General features: G+C 38.8%; 1 protein-coding gene across 1 annotated transcript in view; it reads left to right on the forward strand.

The window, feature by feature from the left end:
- The window catches only part of LRP2 (LDL receptor related protein 2), a 182,435-nt gene that overhangs the window by 104,562 nt on the left and 58,982 nt on the right, over window positions 1-18,891 (forward strand). Inside the window, exons 34-45 of the mRNA XM_069577240.1 lie at window positions 1,539-1,648; window positions 3,912-4,089; window positions 6,090-6,303; window positions 7,463-7,699; window positions 8,728-8,916; window positions 9,903-10,823; window positions 10,957-11,122; window positions 11,495-11,653; window positions 12,720-13,006; window positions 13,958-14,161; window positions 14,737-14,976; window positions 17,888-18,013. Coding sequence (XP_069433341.1) covers window positions 1,539-1,648; window positions 3,912-4,089; window positions 6,090-6,303; window positions 7,463-7,699; window positions 8,728-8,916; window positions 9,903-10,823; window positions 10,957-11,122; window positions 11,495-11,653; window positions 12,720-13,006; window positions 13,958-14,161; window positions 14,737-14,976; window positions 17,888-18,013 — 3,031 coding nt within the window. The remainder of the gene's footprint in view (window positions 1-1,538; window positions 1,649-3,911; window positions 4,090-6,089; window positions 6,304-7,462; window positions 7,700-8,727; window positions 8,917-9,902; window positions 10,824-10,956; window positions 11,123-11,494; window positions 11,654-12,719; window positions 13,007-13,957; window positions 14,162-14,736; window positions 14,977-17,887; window positions 18,014-18,891) is intronic.

An 18,891-nucleotide genomic window follows, 5' to 3' on the forward strand; every position in this document is an offset into this window, starting at 1 on the left:
GTCTGACTAAAGATCCCATACAGTCCCAGGACTGTAGCCTCAGGCTCCTCTGTCCATGGAATGTTCTAGTCAAGCATACGGGAGGGGGTTGCCATTTCCTTCTCCAGAGTATCTTCCTGACCCAGGGATTGAACCCTGATCTCCTGCATTGCTGGCAGAGTCTTGACTGAGCTACAAGAGTCTGAGTAACTCATGTTGGATCCTAGCTTTTCCACTAGGGGTAGCTGTGTGCTCACTCACTGAAAGCAATTTTGTGACTGAAAAGTGAAACATACAGAAAGGCTGTCTGGGAGAGAGCTCCAGCTATTCCAAAAAACCAAGGAGACTTTCCTTTGAACCAAAGACATCCTTAGGAAAAGGAGAGAAATTGTAGCCGAAAGAGGCAAATTGAAAAACTTCTTTTTAATCCAAATAGGAGAAAAAGCTGTTACACAGGAGAGAGAAAAAAAGAGTGAGAGAGAGAAGGATGTGTGTGTTTGTGTGTGAAAGAGTGAGGGAGGGAGAAAGATGTCTATAGATAGAAAGGCAAAGATAGAAACAAACATTAATCAGTTTGTATTGAAATACGATTTTATAGAAAAGACTGTGCAAATCAAGAGGCGTTTTCTTATTTCTTACGAGTGTTTCTCACCTCAGACTGTCTCAAGTGCATACTAAAATAGCCTTGTTTCTATAGGAAACTGCTTCTGGTCCAGCAATGCATATCTCTCAGTGGTGTTTCACAGTGGTATAACACTGTAATTACAACAATTCAAGCAAGATTGCTTAAAAACATAACAATAGGAAAACCACAAATCCTCTCTAGGCCTCTTCTTTATTACCTTGTATGGGCATAATAATGGCATCCATCTCATAAAGTCACTGTGAGGATTAAATCTGATAGTGCTTAATATAATGCCTGCTATATCGTGGGTTCCCATAAACAGGTCGATAAAAAACATTGACTTTAGTTGTGCTGGGTGCTGTGCAAAGCACTTTACATGAATTGTCCCATGTTGCTGGGACCTCTATGCAGAAGGGACCATTATCTTCCACACTTGACTAACACAGTTCAGAGAGGTGAATTTACTTGCTTCAGGTCTTGTAGTCAGTCATGTAGGATCTGGCAGGGCTGGCATTGGCACACAGGCCATCAACGTGGCACAGAACTCACTCAAGTGAATTAGATGGTTTGCTCAACAGTGTTTGCAGTGATGGACCACTGGGTGCTCTGGTCCAGTCATCAGGGCACAGGAGACCTGTGGGGCTCCCTTTGGACGGTTCTCATCTTTTTCTGAAGGCATTTTGTAGTTTCACCCAGGCAGTGATCCGCATAAATAGCTTCTCCTGAATTTTTAGATAAATTGCAAATAGAAATTTGAGAGGTGATGTCATTTTCTTACTCCCATTTTCTATTGAGCTGATTTTTCTCATAGCTCTGAGATGCAATTAGGGATTATCTACCATGAAAACCCTCTCATTCACCCCAATCATAGTTTGAATTTGTTGTGTGTTTCAGTTTTCCTTCATCTTAGCTTTCTTATTTTCCTCTTATACAGGTTGTGACACTTGGAGGAGATGTCAGTTACGGGAAAACCCTGGTTACCAATGATGGCACGAGTCTTGGAGTTGGTTTGCCAGTTGGCATAACTGTCGATCCTATTAATGGGTGAGTGTTCATTCAGAAATAGCATATGTCTTCTATACAGCAGCACTTTTGTTAGTATTATGATCTGATAAAATAGAAGATTTCAAACATAGGACCTCTTCTGATTTCATATGCCAGCATTTGAAAAATATAGATCCCAGGCCTTCTCTGGTAGCTCAGTGGTAAAGACTCCGCCTGCCAGTGTGGGAGATGTGGGTTTGATCCCTGATCTGGGAGGATCCCACGTGCCACAGAGCAGCTACACCTGTGTGCCACAACAATGGAGCCTTTGCTCTAGAGCCTGGGGGCCTCAACTACTGAAGCCCGCCTGCCCTAGAGCCTGCACTCTGCAGCAAGAGAAGCCACTGCAATGAGAAGCCTGTGTACCACAACTACAGACTAGCCCCTGCTCGCCCCAACTAGAGTAAAGCACGCATGCAGCAAAGCCCCAGCACGGCCAGAAAAAAAGAAACAAATTATATAAACAAGGAGAAGGAAATGGCAACCCACCCCAGTATTCTTGCCTGGAGGATCCCATGGACAGCGGAACTTGGCTGGCTACAGTTCATGGGGTTGCAAGAGTCAGATACGACTTGGTGACTAAACCACCACCACCATATAAAAAGAAAATATAGATATCGGTACAAAAGAAATAACTGTTAAGTTATATGTGATATGTATCTTTCAAATTAATAACCCTGTATTTCAAACAGGCAAGAATTTCAGGCATTTTAAAATAGAGTGAACAATTATATATTTTGACTTTGAATGAATGTGGAAAGCTTGAAATAGACCTTGAAGGGTGAGAAGACCACCAGTAGATGGAGGATGGCTTGCAGCTGAGAAGTGGTACTTGAGGCCAAAGAGCAGTGGAGGCCCAGAAGCATGGTGGTACTTAGCATGATTGTGTAGAGGGCGGGAACCAGAGACTTCGAGTAAGGGACAGTTGACTAGATGGGAGAGATACAGCAGCTAAAGCCATCTGGAGATGAATCAGGGAGGGGCTAATTAATGTCATGCTAAGGAGTTGTACTGTATTTTTTTTTTTTTTTTTTGAGAAATAAGGAGCCAGCAGGAAATTTTGAGGAAAGGAATGATAGAACCTAATCTATATTTTAGAAAGATTAATCAGGATTGGAGTGGCAAGAGTCAGGGGAAAAAGAAAATGTTTAGCTAGTGAAGAGAGTTCTTAGCTAAGGTTAAGTAACTTAAATTTTTAGTGAACTCAAAATTCATAAGAGTTTTGTGATTTTGTCCAGAAAACTTTTGGCAACCTGGAATGGGAGAGGAGAAAGAGAATAATGACAGGTACTTACGGTGAGCAGTTAGCAAGTAAAGGAGATCATGAGAATAAATAAGAGTACTGTTAAAACAGTTAAAATGGTATGAGGTCCAGGCATAGAGGGATTGAAGGTTTGAGAGCTCAGACAAATTTTAAGGGCAGAGGATAGGTTCAATGGAAGAAGTAAAATAGGAGAAAGGAAGAGATGGAAGAGTTTGGTTGAATTTCAGAGTTTGAAAACTTAGAGGTAAAGAAGTTTAGAATTGAAGAGTAGGTTCATGGGAAGGGTATATTGGATTGATGATGAAAGAAAGATGCCAATAAAGATGATTGGAATTAGGGGTTTGAGGAATCATAGAAGAGTTTGAGAGGGCTGTCTGGTGAAGCAGGAGGTGAGTTTGAAAGGAATGAAAACTTCTAGAAAACTCATGTCTAGAAGTTATGTCCTCAATGGAAATGGAAAGCAACCTTCACATAGTTTAATGAAATTGGTAATTCTGTGTGCTGATTAGGATTCATGTGTATACAATGCATTTTCCATCATGAAAATTGGAAAATTAAGTAGCTTATCTTGTGGTAATAGATTTGGGAAAGAAATAAAGAAGGCTGAGAGGTGATCAGGGAGGTACCTGAATACTTTTGCATTAGCTCTTTCTTTTCTGGTGTGCTTAGCAGTATGTGAGTCTGGAACTGATGGTTGATACAGGCTTTTTAGTCCATGAACTTCTTGTGTGACCAAGCTAAAGGATTGTCCATCAGTGGAAAATGGTGTCCTGTGTCAGATTTCATTTTAAGTGGCCTCTCTCCCAGTAATAACTGGGAAGTATACAGACATTAGAGAACACTAGTTATGGACTCCTCCATGCTGTATGTAACAGGATATTGACATTTCAGACTTCCTCCATTGAATGGTGTGCCTCCTGAGGACAAGAAAGGTTGGTTTTTCATTTAAATATATAGTGAAAATGTTTCACTAAATACCTTTATTTTTCATGGTTGTAGGAAACTGTACTGGTCAGACCGAGGAACCAACAATGGCCTTCCCCCTAAGATTGCCAGTGCCAACATGGATGGCAAATCTCCAAGAACTCTCTTTACTGGGAGCCTTGAAAATGTGGCATTCATCACCCTTGATATTGAGGAGCAGAAACTCTACTGGGCAGTCAGCAGCACGGGAGTGGTATGTGCCCCATTCTAGTCTGTTGGTCTTCGTTGCGGCACTTGGGTAGTTGACATCCATTGTTCTGAGTTGTCTGGCAGTCGTTCTCAAACAATCTCGGCCACTTTGGGGGGCTTCCCAGGTGGCACTAGTTGTAAAGAACCCACCTACCAGTGCAGGAGACGTGGAAGAGATGTGGGTTCGATCTCTGGGTTGGGAAGATCTGGAGAGGGCATGGCGACCCACTCCAGTATTCTTGCCTAGAGAAACCCTTGGACAGAGGAGCCTGGCGGGCTACAGTCCATAACATCACGACTGAAGCGACTTAGCATGCACGCACATGCACCAGAGGACTTATTGCCCTTTCTCTCCATAACTTCTTTCCTTGAAGTCCAGTTCTTTACAGAATATTATTTTTTCCCTTTTTCTTTCTTTTTCTTCAAGATAAATTCCATTTCTCATTCCACATTTGTCTTCTAAGAGCCTTTTCTTTTTAAACAGAAAGCTTCTGAGCTCAATAGGCATCTGTTCACAGATGCCTGTTATTTTCTGGTAGGTGTAATGTGTGAGGTCTCCCTTTCTTGGTCATTTTAAACTTCAAGATGAAGTTCATTATAATCTGCAATAAAAAATAGGAAGTATATAATTTCATTCATTCACAGAAATAACACTTGATCTTTACTATTGTGCTTATGTAGCCGATCTGGAACTAGGCACAAAGAAGGTACTCAGTAATAATTATTGATCAGCTACAGTGTTGTTTTGGTTGTTGAATGTGTGCTAGGTGCTTCCTTGCTTTAGAGAACAGGAGTGATTTCAGGTCTGTTTATGACATAGACGCTTTTCAAAAAGTGGTCCAGTAGATTTGATTTTCAGTTCATGATAGCTTGACGAGGACTCATCTCACTCTTAATATGTGATTATAATGAAGAAATGTAGTGATGTGTGTGAAAGCCCTTTACAGAAGTACTTGCCGCATGCTGTAATTTCTGCATACAAGTTAGGATGTCCCAGACCAGACTACCCAGCAGCTCCCACTTCCTGTTTCCACATCTGCTCTGCTCTCCGCAATCTGTGAGCCGATTGGTGGTGTGACTTCCATCCTTTCTCCTAGGCTAGAACCCTCATATTCCTCCTTCACTCTATTTAATCATCACAAAAATCCCGGCAGTTTGTCTCTGAGCGTCTTCTCTCACTCAAGTCCAGCCTTTTCTGCCACCTGCACCATTCTGAACCACTTCTCTCTTGCTATCTTGGTAATGAAACTGCTTTCATGATGGAGGCATGTGGTCTTCATAAAACTACAAGGAACCCTGAGCCCTGGCCCAGATAAGTAGCTCCAGATTCCTGAGCCAAGAGTGGTCAGCTCATCTGGTCCCAGTTACTCCCTCAGCAGCACTCCTCAGAGATTATCTCCCTTGTGCTGCACCCTTCTGGAATTTTTGTTGGTTTCCAGGACATAGCCTGCTCTTGTAACTGCTGGATTCCCATGTCAAGAGAGGCAGGGAGTGACACCCATTTGTCTCTCTCGCCAGCAGTTCAGATCCTGACACAGAGGAAGATCAAACCAGCTATGTCTATAATTTTTTTTTCTTCCAGAGCAGACTGCTTATCACTTCCTGTTAGGAACTTCATTCTTGAGTTCTTCTCTAGTTCACCACAGTCATTTTGAGGCTGACTTATTACTATGCTGATTTAATAGCGCTGTCTTGCTGTCTTCTGTGTGTGTTGAGTACGTTTCCTATCTCCATTGCAGAAATGGTTGGTGAAGATGTTAAACTCAGGGCCAGTTAGCATACAGTATCCTTGACCAGAATTTCACATGCAGGGATTAGTTCCCTATTTTTCACTATGCCATCTGAGAAGGTTGACTGGCTTACTTGGCTTCCCTTTCCAGGGAAACACCCCTGGAAAGGATGGAATGCTATCTACGTGTGAAACACTATTAAGTGAATATTAGTTTTAAACATTTGCCTCATTTCACCATGAATCAGTCAATAGCAAAAATTCTAACCTTTCAGATTGAAAGAGGAAATGTGGACGGAACAAATCGAATGATCCTGGTAAACCATCTTTCATACCCCTGGGGACTTGCTGTCCATGGCCCCTTCCTTTATTACTCCGATGAAGAATATGAGGTCATTGAAAGAGTTGACAAAGCTACGGGGGCCAACAAAATAGTCTTGAGAAATAATCTCCCAGATCTCAGGGGCCTTAAAATTTACCAAAGCCGTGGTGAGTATTTGTCACTGAAGCATACATTCACGTGTGTTCAATGAATATATCTATGCACTTACATGTCTGCGTACAGCCCCACCACACACAGAAACCTGTGTGCATACAGAAATAGAAATTATCTATTAATTTTAACAGATAAAATAATATTAATTTTAATATTAAAGCCATGCTTTAAAACTATTAATATTAAAGCTATTAATAAAGCCAATATTAAAGTTATTAGTATTAAGCCATGCTTAATATTTTTAAAATATTTTTAAAATATTAAGAGATTTAAAATATTTTTAAAATATTAATATTTAATATTAAGCATGGCTAAGTGTCAAAGACTAATCTGGCATCTGAAAGGCCTGATTCACTTCAGAGTAAACTTTCTCCCATTCATTCCCCATCCCTTTTTACTTTGCTTTTGTTTATTGCCCTCCCTGACGTAATTATGTATGTGTTTATTGTCTGAGTTCTTCATTAGTATGTAACCTTTATAGGGACAGGTATTTTGTCTGTCTTGTTTCTTGCTCTCTACCCAGTAACTAGAATAGTTACGGGAGCACTGGAGGTTGGATACCTACTGGAAAAGTGAATAACACGATAGAATTTTTTTAATCTTAAAAGGAGTACTCTTAGGTGTGCTTTTTTGAGATAATGTAACTTTTGATTTTCTCCTTTTAATTAGTATTATGACCTAGAGATGATTTTTTTATTTTGAAATATCTGGCCTAAGATTACCAAGTAATTTGTTTGTTGTCCTATAACCTAGGTTTGTCACTTGATATTTTATTGCATATTCAAAAAACTTCAAGTATTCTTATTTAATATACATTAAATCAAATATCCATCACGTTTGATCGTATAATTAAAATTGATAGAATTTTAAATTGTAGCACATAAATTATTCTTCTAACTCTTGAATGATTGGTGGGAGAAAAACAATTGGTGCTCCATTCTCTACTATGATATAACATAAACTGTTACATGGTTGTGGTCCTATTTTAAACCTCTGTGTGTTAGTTCTAGAAGCACTAGGCTCTCCAATATTGTTCTTAGGTTAACTCAGATTCCATATTTTGTTATTGACTTTTATAATGACCCCAGAATTTGACACTGAGTGGCAAATAGATGGGGTGAAAAGTTACAAACTAATTGTGATTTCATTTAGGCTCCGAATCCTCAAATGGCTGCAGCAACAACATGAATGTCTGTCAGCAAATTTGTCTGCCTGTACCAGGAAGACTGTTCTCCTGTGCCTGCGCCACCGGATTTAAACTGAATCCTGATCAGCGGACCTGCTCTCCATATAATTCTTTCATTGTTGTTTCCACGCTGAGGACAATCAGGGGCTTTAGCTTGCAATTGTCAGACCATTCAGAAGCCATGGTGCCAGTGGCAGGCCCAGGTACGTTCCTCCAATACAAGTAACATTTGACCCCATGTGATGCCATGTTGAAATCCTTGGTGCCATATAGCATTTCTCCACATTTGGATTCAGTGCGTAAGGAAGCATGTTTATTCTGCTTGATAACCGTATTCACATGTGCTCATGACTGATCTCTGCTTTCCTATGTCTAAAAAGTCATCTAAGTTACCATCTTGTAAATATATTATGCAGTCAGCAAGTTTTTCATCCAGCTCTGCATTTTGAAAAATATCAAATGCAGAAAAGTTGAAAAGTGTAGTGAACACCGTTATACTTGCTAGATTCAACCATTGTTAACATTTTGCTACGACTGATTAAGTTTGATCACCTCGTAATGGTGATCACCATGAAATCTCTGCCTTTTTGCCCCTCTACGATTTATATGAAATTTTTGGGTTTATACTTTGGTACCCTATGAATATCTTTTCCCCCAAGCATCTTTTATTCATTGGTTTTTATCTTTGTCTGAAAAGACGATTTAATTGGGAATTGCAAAATGGTTCTTTTTCTTGTTTTATCATTCCTTCTACGTTCATTCTTCTCTCCTTTTTATTATCACATACACTCAAGTTTTTATTTCTTTAATTCAGTGTAAAATCATTTCGCATAATTGTTCTTTTGATGTGCCAATTGATCCATTTTGTCTGGGAAGAGCCTCTCATATTGCTGTCTGTATTCTCTTGACATGATTCCATTAGTGTTTGAATGCTTCCTTGCTTCCTGGCCTAATAAATATGTTCCAGGCTTACCTTATACCTTCCCTTCCCAAACCTATGCTTAACTGTTTCTCCCAGATATGGGAGTACTCTTTATAGTGGGAAGAAGAAACTAAGATCTGGGGGTAGTTGTGCTCATTGCATCAGGGAAATAAATAGTTTTATTTCATAATCAGGGTGTGGTTTGAGCAAAGGGGATTTGGAATGAGGGTTAGAGAGGAAGGGCAAACATTTTTAAAAGTTCTAGTTCAAGCTAGAGCATAGTTTAATGATCTTTCTTTAATGTTCCAGGACGAAACGCACTGCATGTGGATGTGGACGTATCCTCTGGCTTTATTTATTGGTGTGATTTTAACATCTCTGTGACATCTAATAATGCAATCCGTAGAATCAAACCCGATGGGTCTAATTTTACAAACATCGTTACAGATGGGATAGGAGTAAACGGAATCCGGGGTATTGCAGTGGATTGGGTAGCAGGTGGGTAAGCTGTATAGTGATTTTATTGAAAAGCTTTTTGTGTTTGCATTTCTGTCATCTTATTTATACTATAAAGTTTAACATACATGTGGCAGATCTATTTTCCTAGATGTTTATTGAGATTATTTAAGATAAGTTGAATTGAGTTTTTAGAATAAATGTAACAGCCTTGTGCCTGTTAACGATAGTGTTTCAGTTGACAGATTCATTATAGATGATCTCATTATAGATTATTTACTGAGTTGTTGGCAAAATGGAAAGAAATATTTAATTATGTGGACTTATTTCACCCTTAAAGGAACATCTATTTTCTAAATTAGAAATGTCTAAATTTTCAAAGAGAAAGGAATGTCAAAATATAATATAAACCATAAAATGGCATTTATTTTATTTTTTTCTTTTTTCAATCATTTATTTTAAAGGTGAGCAATTTTAGTTGCTGAATTCTTAGTTGCTTCCTTGTGTTATTTATGATACCTTTGATTATTAGGTACTTTGTTGTAGTTAATTGAAATGCCTGACCCAATATTATATTAACTTTTCTATACTGATTTATATACTTAATTTTGAATTACCATCCAGTTTTTAATGATACATTGAAAAACAACTGTCAACAGTCTATGGGCCAAATGTAGCCTGTGCTATGTGGTTCTGTTGGAACACAGCCATGCCCATTCATTTATGTATTGTAAACTATCTTCCCACCATACTTTTTGCTCTAGCATTTACTTTGTTCTGTAATGCCCAAATTCTGGTGACTTTAGAAGGTCCACGGGATGAAAACATAGACTATGTTAACATACACTAGTTAGAAACAACCTATTTAGTCCCTAAGAAGAAATATTTATTTTTCTAAGCCTAAACTGAGATATTTATCCTCCTGGGAAAGACAACATTTACTGGCTCAAACCTCTATCTTACAAGAGCTATCTTCTTCTGTTTTCTTGGTTTGCCATTAATCCGCGTGCTCTTTCATTTTCCTGCAGGAAATCTTTATTTCACCAATGCTTTTAGATCTGAAACACTGATAGAAGTTCTAAGGATCAATACCACCCACCGCCACATTCTCCTTAAAACCATAGTGGATATGCCCAGAGACATTGTTGTGGACCCCAAGAATCGATATCTCTTCTGGTCTGACTATGGGCAGAACCCAAAGATTGAACGGTCTTTTCTTGACTGTACCAATCGAACTGTGCTTGTATCAGACATCACTGCCACACCACGGGGCTTGGCATTGGATCATAGCAGTAACTACATTTATTGGGTTGATGACGCTGTGGATTTAATTGCAAGGATCAGCATTGAGGGAGGGGAATCTGAAGTGATTCGTTTCGGCAGTCATTACCCAGCTCCTTATGCCATCACTGTATTTGGAAATTCTATCATATGGGTAGACAGGAATTTAAAGAAAATCCTCCAAGCCAGCAAGGAACCAAATAGAGCAGATCGACCAACAGTGATAAGGGACAATATTGATTGGCTAAGAGATGTGACCATCTTTGACCAGAGTGTCCAGCCTCGGTCACCAGCAGAGGTCAACAACAACCCTTGCTTGGGAAATAATGGAGGATGCACCCATTTCTGCTTTGCTCTGCCTAAATCACAAACCCCTAAATGTGACTGTGCCTTTGGGACCCTGCAAGCTGATGGCAAGAGCTGTGCCATTTCATCAGAAAATTTCCTCATCTTTGCCTTGGATGATTCCTTGAGGAGCTTACGTTTTGACCCCAAAGACTATAGCCAACCTTTTCCAGCAATAAGTGTGGAAAAAATGGCTGTGGCCCTAGACTATGACAGCATAGATAACAGAATCTACTTCACACAACTTTTGCCATCTGGAAAAGGCCAGATTTCCTATATCAACCTGAATTCAAGGAGCAGCCCTCCCACTGTTGTTGTTTCAGGTAAGTGCACTCTAAGTGTAGCTTATCTTGGAAGGAGATGCAATGGGATCAACACGCATGGATGACCCAGGGATTCTAAAATGCTTGTTGAGATTCTGACTTCTTTTTGTGTGTTTGTTGGTTCTATGTCCAGGCATAGGGAGTCCTGAGGGCATTGCCTTTGACTGGGTCAATAAAAGAATTTATTACAGTGACTACACCAATCAGATGATTAAGTCCATTGCCACGGATGGGTCTAGACATGCTGTGATAGCCCAAGTTCCAAAGCCAAGAGGAATTGTGTTAGATCCTTGCCAAGGGTATGTCATGGTTGCTTATTTCTGGAGGGAGTGGGGTCTGAAATTATCTTATGTTAATAGAGAGCCAGTGTTTCGTGGACTTGTAATACTGTAGGACAGATTAAGGGGTGAAAGAGCATGAGTGACCTTACTTGGGAAGGAACTCTGGTTGGTGCTCCTAGGAAGTTTGGCCACATACTAGGGAATTAATGCCCTGACTCAGTAAATCCCTGTTGGACAAGTTGTATGGGTGGGAATGGAGTAAGCTTCCATTTGCTCTATTGGTGTCAAATATAACTGTTATATTTGCAGTTAAAGAATGCTGCTGTCTTTCTTAAGTAAAAAGAAGTGTGAGTTCCTTGTGGTGAATTACGACTCCTTTTGGATCACTAGGTACATGTATTGGACCGACTGGGGTACCAATGCCAAAATCGAGACTGCCACAATGGGTGGATACTCCCGAAGAAGCTTGGTGGACAGGGGCCTGGTCTGGCCCAACGGGCTCACTATGGACTATGAACAAAACCTTCTCTACTGGGCAGATGCTAATCTGTACGTGTCTTTGGTTATTCTTGTGGGTATTGATGAGATTTCTTCCTCCCTGTTCGAAAGAAGAGGGATATGCATAATATGGTGAAATGCTGGTGAATATACCTGTGGAGATTGACCTCTATCATGAGACTGAGTAATTATGAACTGAAAGACACCTAAAGATGCATTACTGGACAGGTTAATTTCAACTATGGTTATAAATATAATCATTCAGTTTATAATCATGTAACTACCTCAGAAAATGAATGACTTTAAATGTACACTGATAGTAACTTTTCTCTGGGTTTTAACATTCAGTGTCTTGTGAAAGCATTTTCCTTCAGTCTTTGTCTTTTGATCATCTTCTCAAAAAACAAATTATTTCTTGTGCCAGCTTCTTCTCAGTCCATTTCACAATATTTTCTTTATAAACTTCTGTCAGCTCTAATTTTTGCATGTAACTCTCCAATCACTTCTGAAATTACACATATTCCCATCATCCTAATGATTGAAGATATGAGATGATTTTGTTTATTATGGCTGTTATCTGCATGTTGGGAATCTTAAACTTTCCTTGCTTATTTTCTTATGATTTTGGTCTCATGATGCTGAGCACCTAAGAATTTTATTTTCTCACTTGAAATAAAGCAGGGATGTTTTGTGTCAAAATTAGGAAGATATCTCAAAGTTAATGACAAATGGAAAAACTTATTAAGCGGGTGGGAAGGGAAAAGTAATTCACATTTTATTGAGTGACTACTATGTGCCAGACACCAAGACAGGTATTATTTCCAAGCAAGAGGTGTATTATTTCACAATACTCCCCACTGTTCTTTTCTTTTTCCTGTTTCATTTAGTAGGATTACTTGTGGATTATATTAATATTTGGATATCATTTATATAGGCCATTGTTTAATAAGGAGATGAAGTTCTCCCATTACCAGAAGAAACATTTCTTGCTGCCATACGGTCCACTTGAAAGGAAAGTTGGAGGCTTGTGTAATTGCGCTGAGGCATTGGGTGCCAGTTGAGGACCTTAATCCTTCTGGAGTCTAATATTTTTTTTCTTTTTCCATCTTCATTTTAGGGAGAAGATTGAGCGCATGGATCTAGAGCGCTATCTGCGGGAGGTCATTGTCAGCAGAGCCAACAGTCCTTTTGGCTTGGCTCTTTATGGCCAGTATATTTACTGGACTGACATGCTCACTCAGAAAATTTATCGAGCTAACAAAGTTGATGGGTCAGATCAGACTGCAGTGACCATGACCCTTCCCTTTCGGCCTAAGGGTATTTGTGCTGTTGTGAAGGGCCAACAACAATGTCAAAGTCCTTGTGATCGGTTTAATGGGGGCTGTAGCCATATTTGTGCACCAGGTAAATACTTTGGCCACCTCTTGCAAAGAGTTGACTCATTGGAATAGACCCTGATGCTGGGAGGGATTGGGGGTAGGAGGAGAAGGAGACGACAGAGGATGAGATGGCTGGATGGCATCACTGACTCGATGCACATGAGTTTGGGTGAACTCTGGGAGTTGGTGATGGACAGGGAGGCCTGGTGTGCTGCAATTCGTGGGGTCGCAAAGAGTCAGACACGACTGAGCAACTGAACTGAACTGAACCGAACCGAAGGCACTGGGCACAAAGATAGAATCATGGAGAGTGATAATAATGATGACCACTAGTAAGGAAGGCTGAGGGAATATTCAGCTCCAGCACGAACAAAGATTCTCTTTGTTTTCAGAGGAATTTCTAAAATAGATTTCAGGGTTTGTATGTTGAGAAGAAGACTGAAGGTTTTTTTTTTCTTTCCTGTTCCATATGGAGCCTTCTTACAATGACATTTTTAAATTAAGCTTGATGGAGGTAGAAAGAAATATGCAGGTTTGGCTGCTGCATATCATGTCTTGAATAGAAATTTCATCAATGAACTAATGTTCCTCATTAAAGGATTTAATACTTTCACTTAGGAGGTACTATTTATGGTTGAATAAACAGAGTGTGCTTCAGAAGTGTGTTTTATAGAGAACAATAAATTCATAAGAGGATGTGCCTTTTGAGACTATTGCTGTGCAGATTTTGCTGAGAATCACTGTTAATGTTTCAGTGAAGATAAGAAATAGTGGTTTAAAGATTAGGGTGAATTAGCCACATTCATTAGAAATTGGTGGTTGTTCACATTGATGAAAACATAACATAGAGCAGAGTTTCCATGTTTTAGAGTGTGTTTAGTAATATAGAAGCTGTTGCCAGTGCTCTTCAGGGGGAGAAAATATCAGTGTTTGCTACAGAAATATTTTGCTTTTTTCTGGGCTTACCTTTCTTCAGGTCCAAATGGCCCTGAGTGCCAGTGTCCGCATGAGGGCCGCTGGTACCTGGCCAACAACAATAAGTACTGCATCCAGGATAACGGTACCCGGTGTGACAGTTCCAAGTTCACCTGCCTCAGTGGGAAGTGCATCCCTGACCAGCTGCAATGTAATGACATCGATGACTGCGGTGACAGCAGTGATGAGCTGGAAACTCTCTGTGGTGAGCTGGACTCTTGGAACTTTTGAAGTTCATGGTGTACCTTGTGTTTGTTCCTTTTACAAGTGAAGAACATGTACCCTGAGAATCTAGACTGCACTTTGCTTAAATCACGCAACAGCTGATACATGCGCTGTGAAGTAGTGTTCGATGCTTTATTAGGAAGCACCTCTGAAGTGCACCTAAGAAGGGGCAGAGATGCTGCATGCATGTCTGGGAAGCTCTGGGAAAATTACTTAACTTCTCTGAGCTTCAGTCCCATGAAACCATTGTGTTTGCATGCTTTCATGAAGCTGAGATAAACTTATACATTGAGATGGTGGAGGAATGGAGTGACTTTGCCATTTGTGTCAAATCCTCCATTTGCTTAAAAAAAAAGTATACAACATATTTGGTTAATTTAACTAATTTAAAGTTTGAGCTCACTTTGCATGCAGTACATGTGGCAGCTTTTGCCTCGGAAGGTCAACCCAAAGTGTCTTATTTTACTTGATTGTATCTTTTTAGAAAATGGGATGATGCTTTAATCTGCGAGCTTCTTCAATGTTGTTTTAAATATTTTGTTCCCCTCCTCTTAGCGTTTCACAGCTGCCCTTCGACAAGCTTCACCTGTGCCAATGGGCGATGTGTCCCATACAGTGATCGCTGTGATCACTACAATGACTGTGGCGACAACAGTGATGAGGCAGGCTGCCGTTTCAGGGCTTGTAACAAAACAGAATTTACTTGCAGTAACGGAAGGTGCATCCTTTCTGAATTAGTCTGCGACGGGATAGACAACTGCCACGATGGCAATGCTTCAGATGAGAAAAATTGCTGTAAGTTCATCTTACGTTCTTAATGGGCTTTGGAGCCTTGAACTCTCAGAGCCTGGGAGATGTAAAGACGATGCCTTTCTGATAAAAAAACTGACAGTATTTGTCTAAAACGTACATTTCATTTTACATGCCTACTAGTGATTTTTAAAAATAATTCGACCTAATATTTGATTTATTCATACAATCTTTGACTACTTTCCCCTTCTATATTTTATCTTTGGTTTGTGTTTCTGATTATTGTGAAGCTTTACCAATGATTACTGACAAAATTAATTGATTAATGTGTGTGGTTAATGTTTGTTATGCACAAAGCTGTGTAGCACAGTGTTGACTGAAATGATTTGGTAAATTGCTTTTTAGTGAGTTGCTTTTCCCAGATTTCCGGAACTTACAGTTTAGCATCTTGAGAAAACAGTAGCACAGAGTATGAGCAAAAATGCATTTTCATTTCGGGTACATCGACTTGCTCTTCTGTCTTTGTATGTGGTTATACACAATATTTATTTGGGTGTGGCAGTATTATTGCCTGGATAATCCTATAGACAGAGGAGCCTGGTGGGCTACAGTCCATGGGGTCACAAAGATCCAGACATGACTGGATGACATCCAGAGCATGCACCCATGCTTTTTTGTTATTCTTTTTTTTAACAAGTGGTCAATATGTTTCATCCATGTCCTCCAACTTTTTCCCTGAGTATTTTAAAGCAACTTCCAGAAACACATGTCAATGATAAAGACATTTGTTTTCAAATTTAAAAAATGTTTTTAAAATTTTAATTGGAGGATGATCTGCTTTACAATGTTATGTTGGTTTCTGCCATACAACAAGGTAAATCAGCCGTAAGTATACATATACCCCTTCCTTGAGCCTCCCTCCCTTCCCACCTCATCTCATCCCTCTAGATCTTCACAAAGTACCAGGCTGAGCTCCCACTAGTTATCTGTTTTATACATGGTAATATACATTTTGAAAAACAGCTACTATTCTAGCATTATGCTCAACAAAATCAACAATACTTACTTAATGTCCTCTAGTACTAAGTCCATATTCAAATTTTATCACTTAGCCCCAAAATGTCAACAGTTCATCTGTTCACATCAGGATTCAAAGTCTACACATTGATTTAGGCTGGAATTGAGACCTAGACCTTTGATTACATTAGACTTAGTTCTTTGGGCAAGAACACTTCATAGGTGGAGCTGTCTATTTCTTGTATCACATCATGAAGCACATAATGCTTGATTGTTCCACTTTAAGTGAGGACGATATTAATTTTGAAGTCAGTTTGAATCTTCCCTTTAGGAAGTTCCCATCAATCTTTCACCCAGTGGTTTTTAACCATGGATGGTTGTTCCATTAATTTATTATTACTTTAAGGATTACAAATCAGATATTTAAAATTTTTACTATTCCATCCACATTTATTAGCTCAGGTTCTCTAAAGAACAAATTTCCCTTATCAGCTATTTTGTTACTCTGAAATACAATTCTGCGGAGGAAACGTTTGATTCTTTCTTTCTCTTTTCAGTTTTCAGAGTAGTAAGTTGGTGACCGATGAGCATTAAGCTTTGGCTTTGTTTTGTTTTTACTATTGTATTAAACTCATGGATTTTTACATATTTGAGTTTTAATGAGATGAAGTAATTTATAGCTTTTGGTGCTTAATTGTCCTATTTTTGGCAGTGGAAATCCTGCTAAGTTGGGTCCTTTTTTATTTTGACTTGATCCTATTCAATCTTCCATAGTGCATTTCAGACTTGTGCATTTCTTGTCTCAGATCTGGAATTTCTCTCACTCCTTTTGTGTGTGGTATTAAAAATTACTGGGACTTCCCTCGAAGTCCAGTGGTTAAGACTTCTGACACAGAGGGTATGGATTCCGTCTCTAGTTGGGGAACAAAGATCCCACATACCTCATGGCCAAAAGACCAACGCATAAAACAGAAGCAATATTGTAATTTAATAGACTTTAAAAAAAATTAAAATTACCACAGTGTTGGGTTACCTATTCCTATTTGGCCTTTATTGCTTCTAGGCCTTTTTAGTGGACAGAACTAGGAAATACAGTTCTAAAGGGAAAAAAATGATATTGGTATTTTCCATTTTAATTTAAGATAAACAGGTTTTTACCTTTTAGATTTGATAATCACATCTCTTACACTTAAAATCTTAGTTTGTAATAGGTGACATAGTCACTTATTTGCTTTATTTTATAATACTTTCAAAGTAACCATACAAATGTAATTAAACATTTTATGTCCTTCTTGTTCTTAGATTATTTCCCGCTAGAAATATGCAGTCATTTGTTACTGTTTCCAAATGTTGGAAATTGCTTTTCTTTATGCATTTTTATTTCATTGTGTTCATTTATAAAAAATCATGTGCGTGGATTCATAGTCATATAAAAATTGTATGACAAGGTACACTCACAGACGTCCTTCATGCTTGCCCTCTCCACCCTGTTCCCTCCATACTATTCTCAATCTGTTTATAGGAGTGACAGTTTTCGTTAGTTTATCTTTGCATTTTTGTTTTAAATGTAAGCATTTCTTTCTTGCTGGACACTCACAGTTACACAAAAGATAGCCTAGTGTGCTTTCCTGCTGTTAATGCATCCTGGAGGTCATGCTATCTTTCCTTATCAATATATAGAGATCTTCTTCATTCATGTTACTCCATTGTATGGGGAGTGAGGAGAGTGGGAATTCTTGCTGATGCTATTAAATAATGAAAACAGGAAATGCTCTTTTTACTAGAGACTATATGGCATCACATAACTGTCATGAATTATGCCTCTCTGATAGCTTCCCTTCTGCTGGTTTGATTGTGCAGTAAATCGGTTAGCATGGACATATATGATGTACATGTGATGAATATGTTCCAGATTGTTTATGTGGTTGTCTTTTTCAAGCTGAACGCACGTGCCATCCTGGATACACAAAATGTATGAATTCAACGATTTGTATTCCACGTTCTTTCTTGTGTGATGGAGACGATGATTGTGGAGATATGAGTGATGAAAACCCCGTTTTCTGTGGTAAGATAAACCTCTTTTTGTGGTTCCAGGCTTGAACTCATATGTCTTGAGCTCATAAAGACACATGCCTTGTGTGTTTCAGCTAATTTCAATTTGTCCTCTCAAGTTGACCTTGTAAATAGATACAGTAGGCAGTTATTTAGGATGTAATCGGAGGGGCATAAGAAATGCCTTCTCTCTGTTCCCTGGCTGGATGCCTGACTCCAAATATTTCTTCCAGGGATCAACTGTAATGCATAACCTCCTATAATTAAAGGTCTTTTGTCTTCAGGAACTACAGGCAGAATTTGCAAAATAAGCCCTCATATTTATTCTCAATATGTTTATAATAGCCATTAGTAACTGAAAGAATTTTTGTCTTTTTCATATGTTTGACTTTCAGAAACCTTAATTTCATATTTAGCTGTTTGGTTCAATCAAATAATTTCTTATATTTATAGCTCAAATTCTTAAGTTTGATAACTTTGAAACTATTAGTGTAAATAGATGCATCCTTTAAGAATTTAGTAATGGTCACCAGGCCAGGTTACAATCCAAGAATAGGAGTCAGTTGTAAAAACAGCAACAAGAGGAAATAGAAAATCTAGAAAACACATCAGACCATAACCTCAGGTTATGTGAGAAAAGTTTACACATAGGCAGAATCATTTACTCAAATAAGTTACAAGGATGAATAAGAGCAAAACTTTGATAATTCTCTAGAAACATGGTCTATTATGGTTTAAAAGGTTGTGTGTAGGGTGATTTGGTTATTTTTTCTTTTCAGTAGAATTTATTTTGTGTTATGGCAGAAAACACAGAACCACGTTTTCTTTTATCTATAATTTGATTTCATGTATCAAAAAATAGTCTTTCTGGCATTTCTAATAAGTGCAGTT

This window comes from Ovis canadensis, chromosome 2 (assembly GCF_042477335.2).
Source record: "Ovis canadensis isolate MfBH-ARS-UI-01 breed Bighorn chromosome 2, ARS-UI_OviCan_v2, whole genome shotgun sequence".
Taxonomy (NCBI): domain Eukaryota; kingdom Metazoa; phylum Chordata; class Mammalia; order Artiodactyla; family Bovidae; genus Ovis; species Ovis canadensis.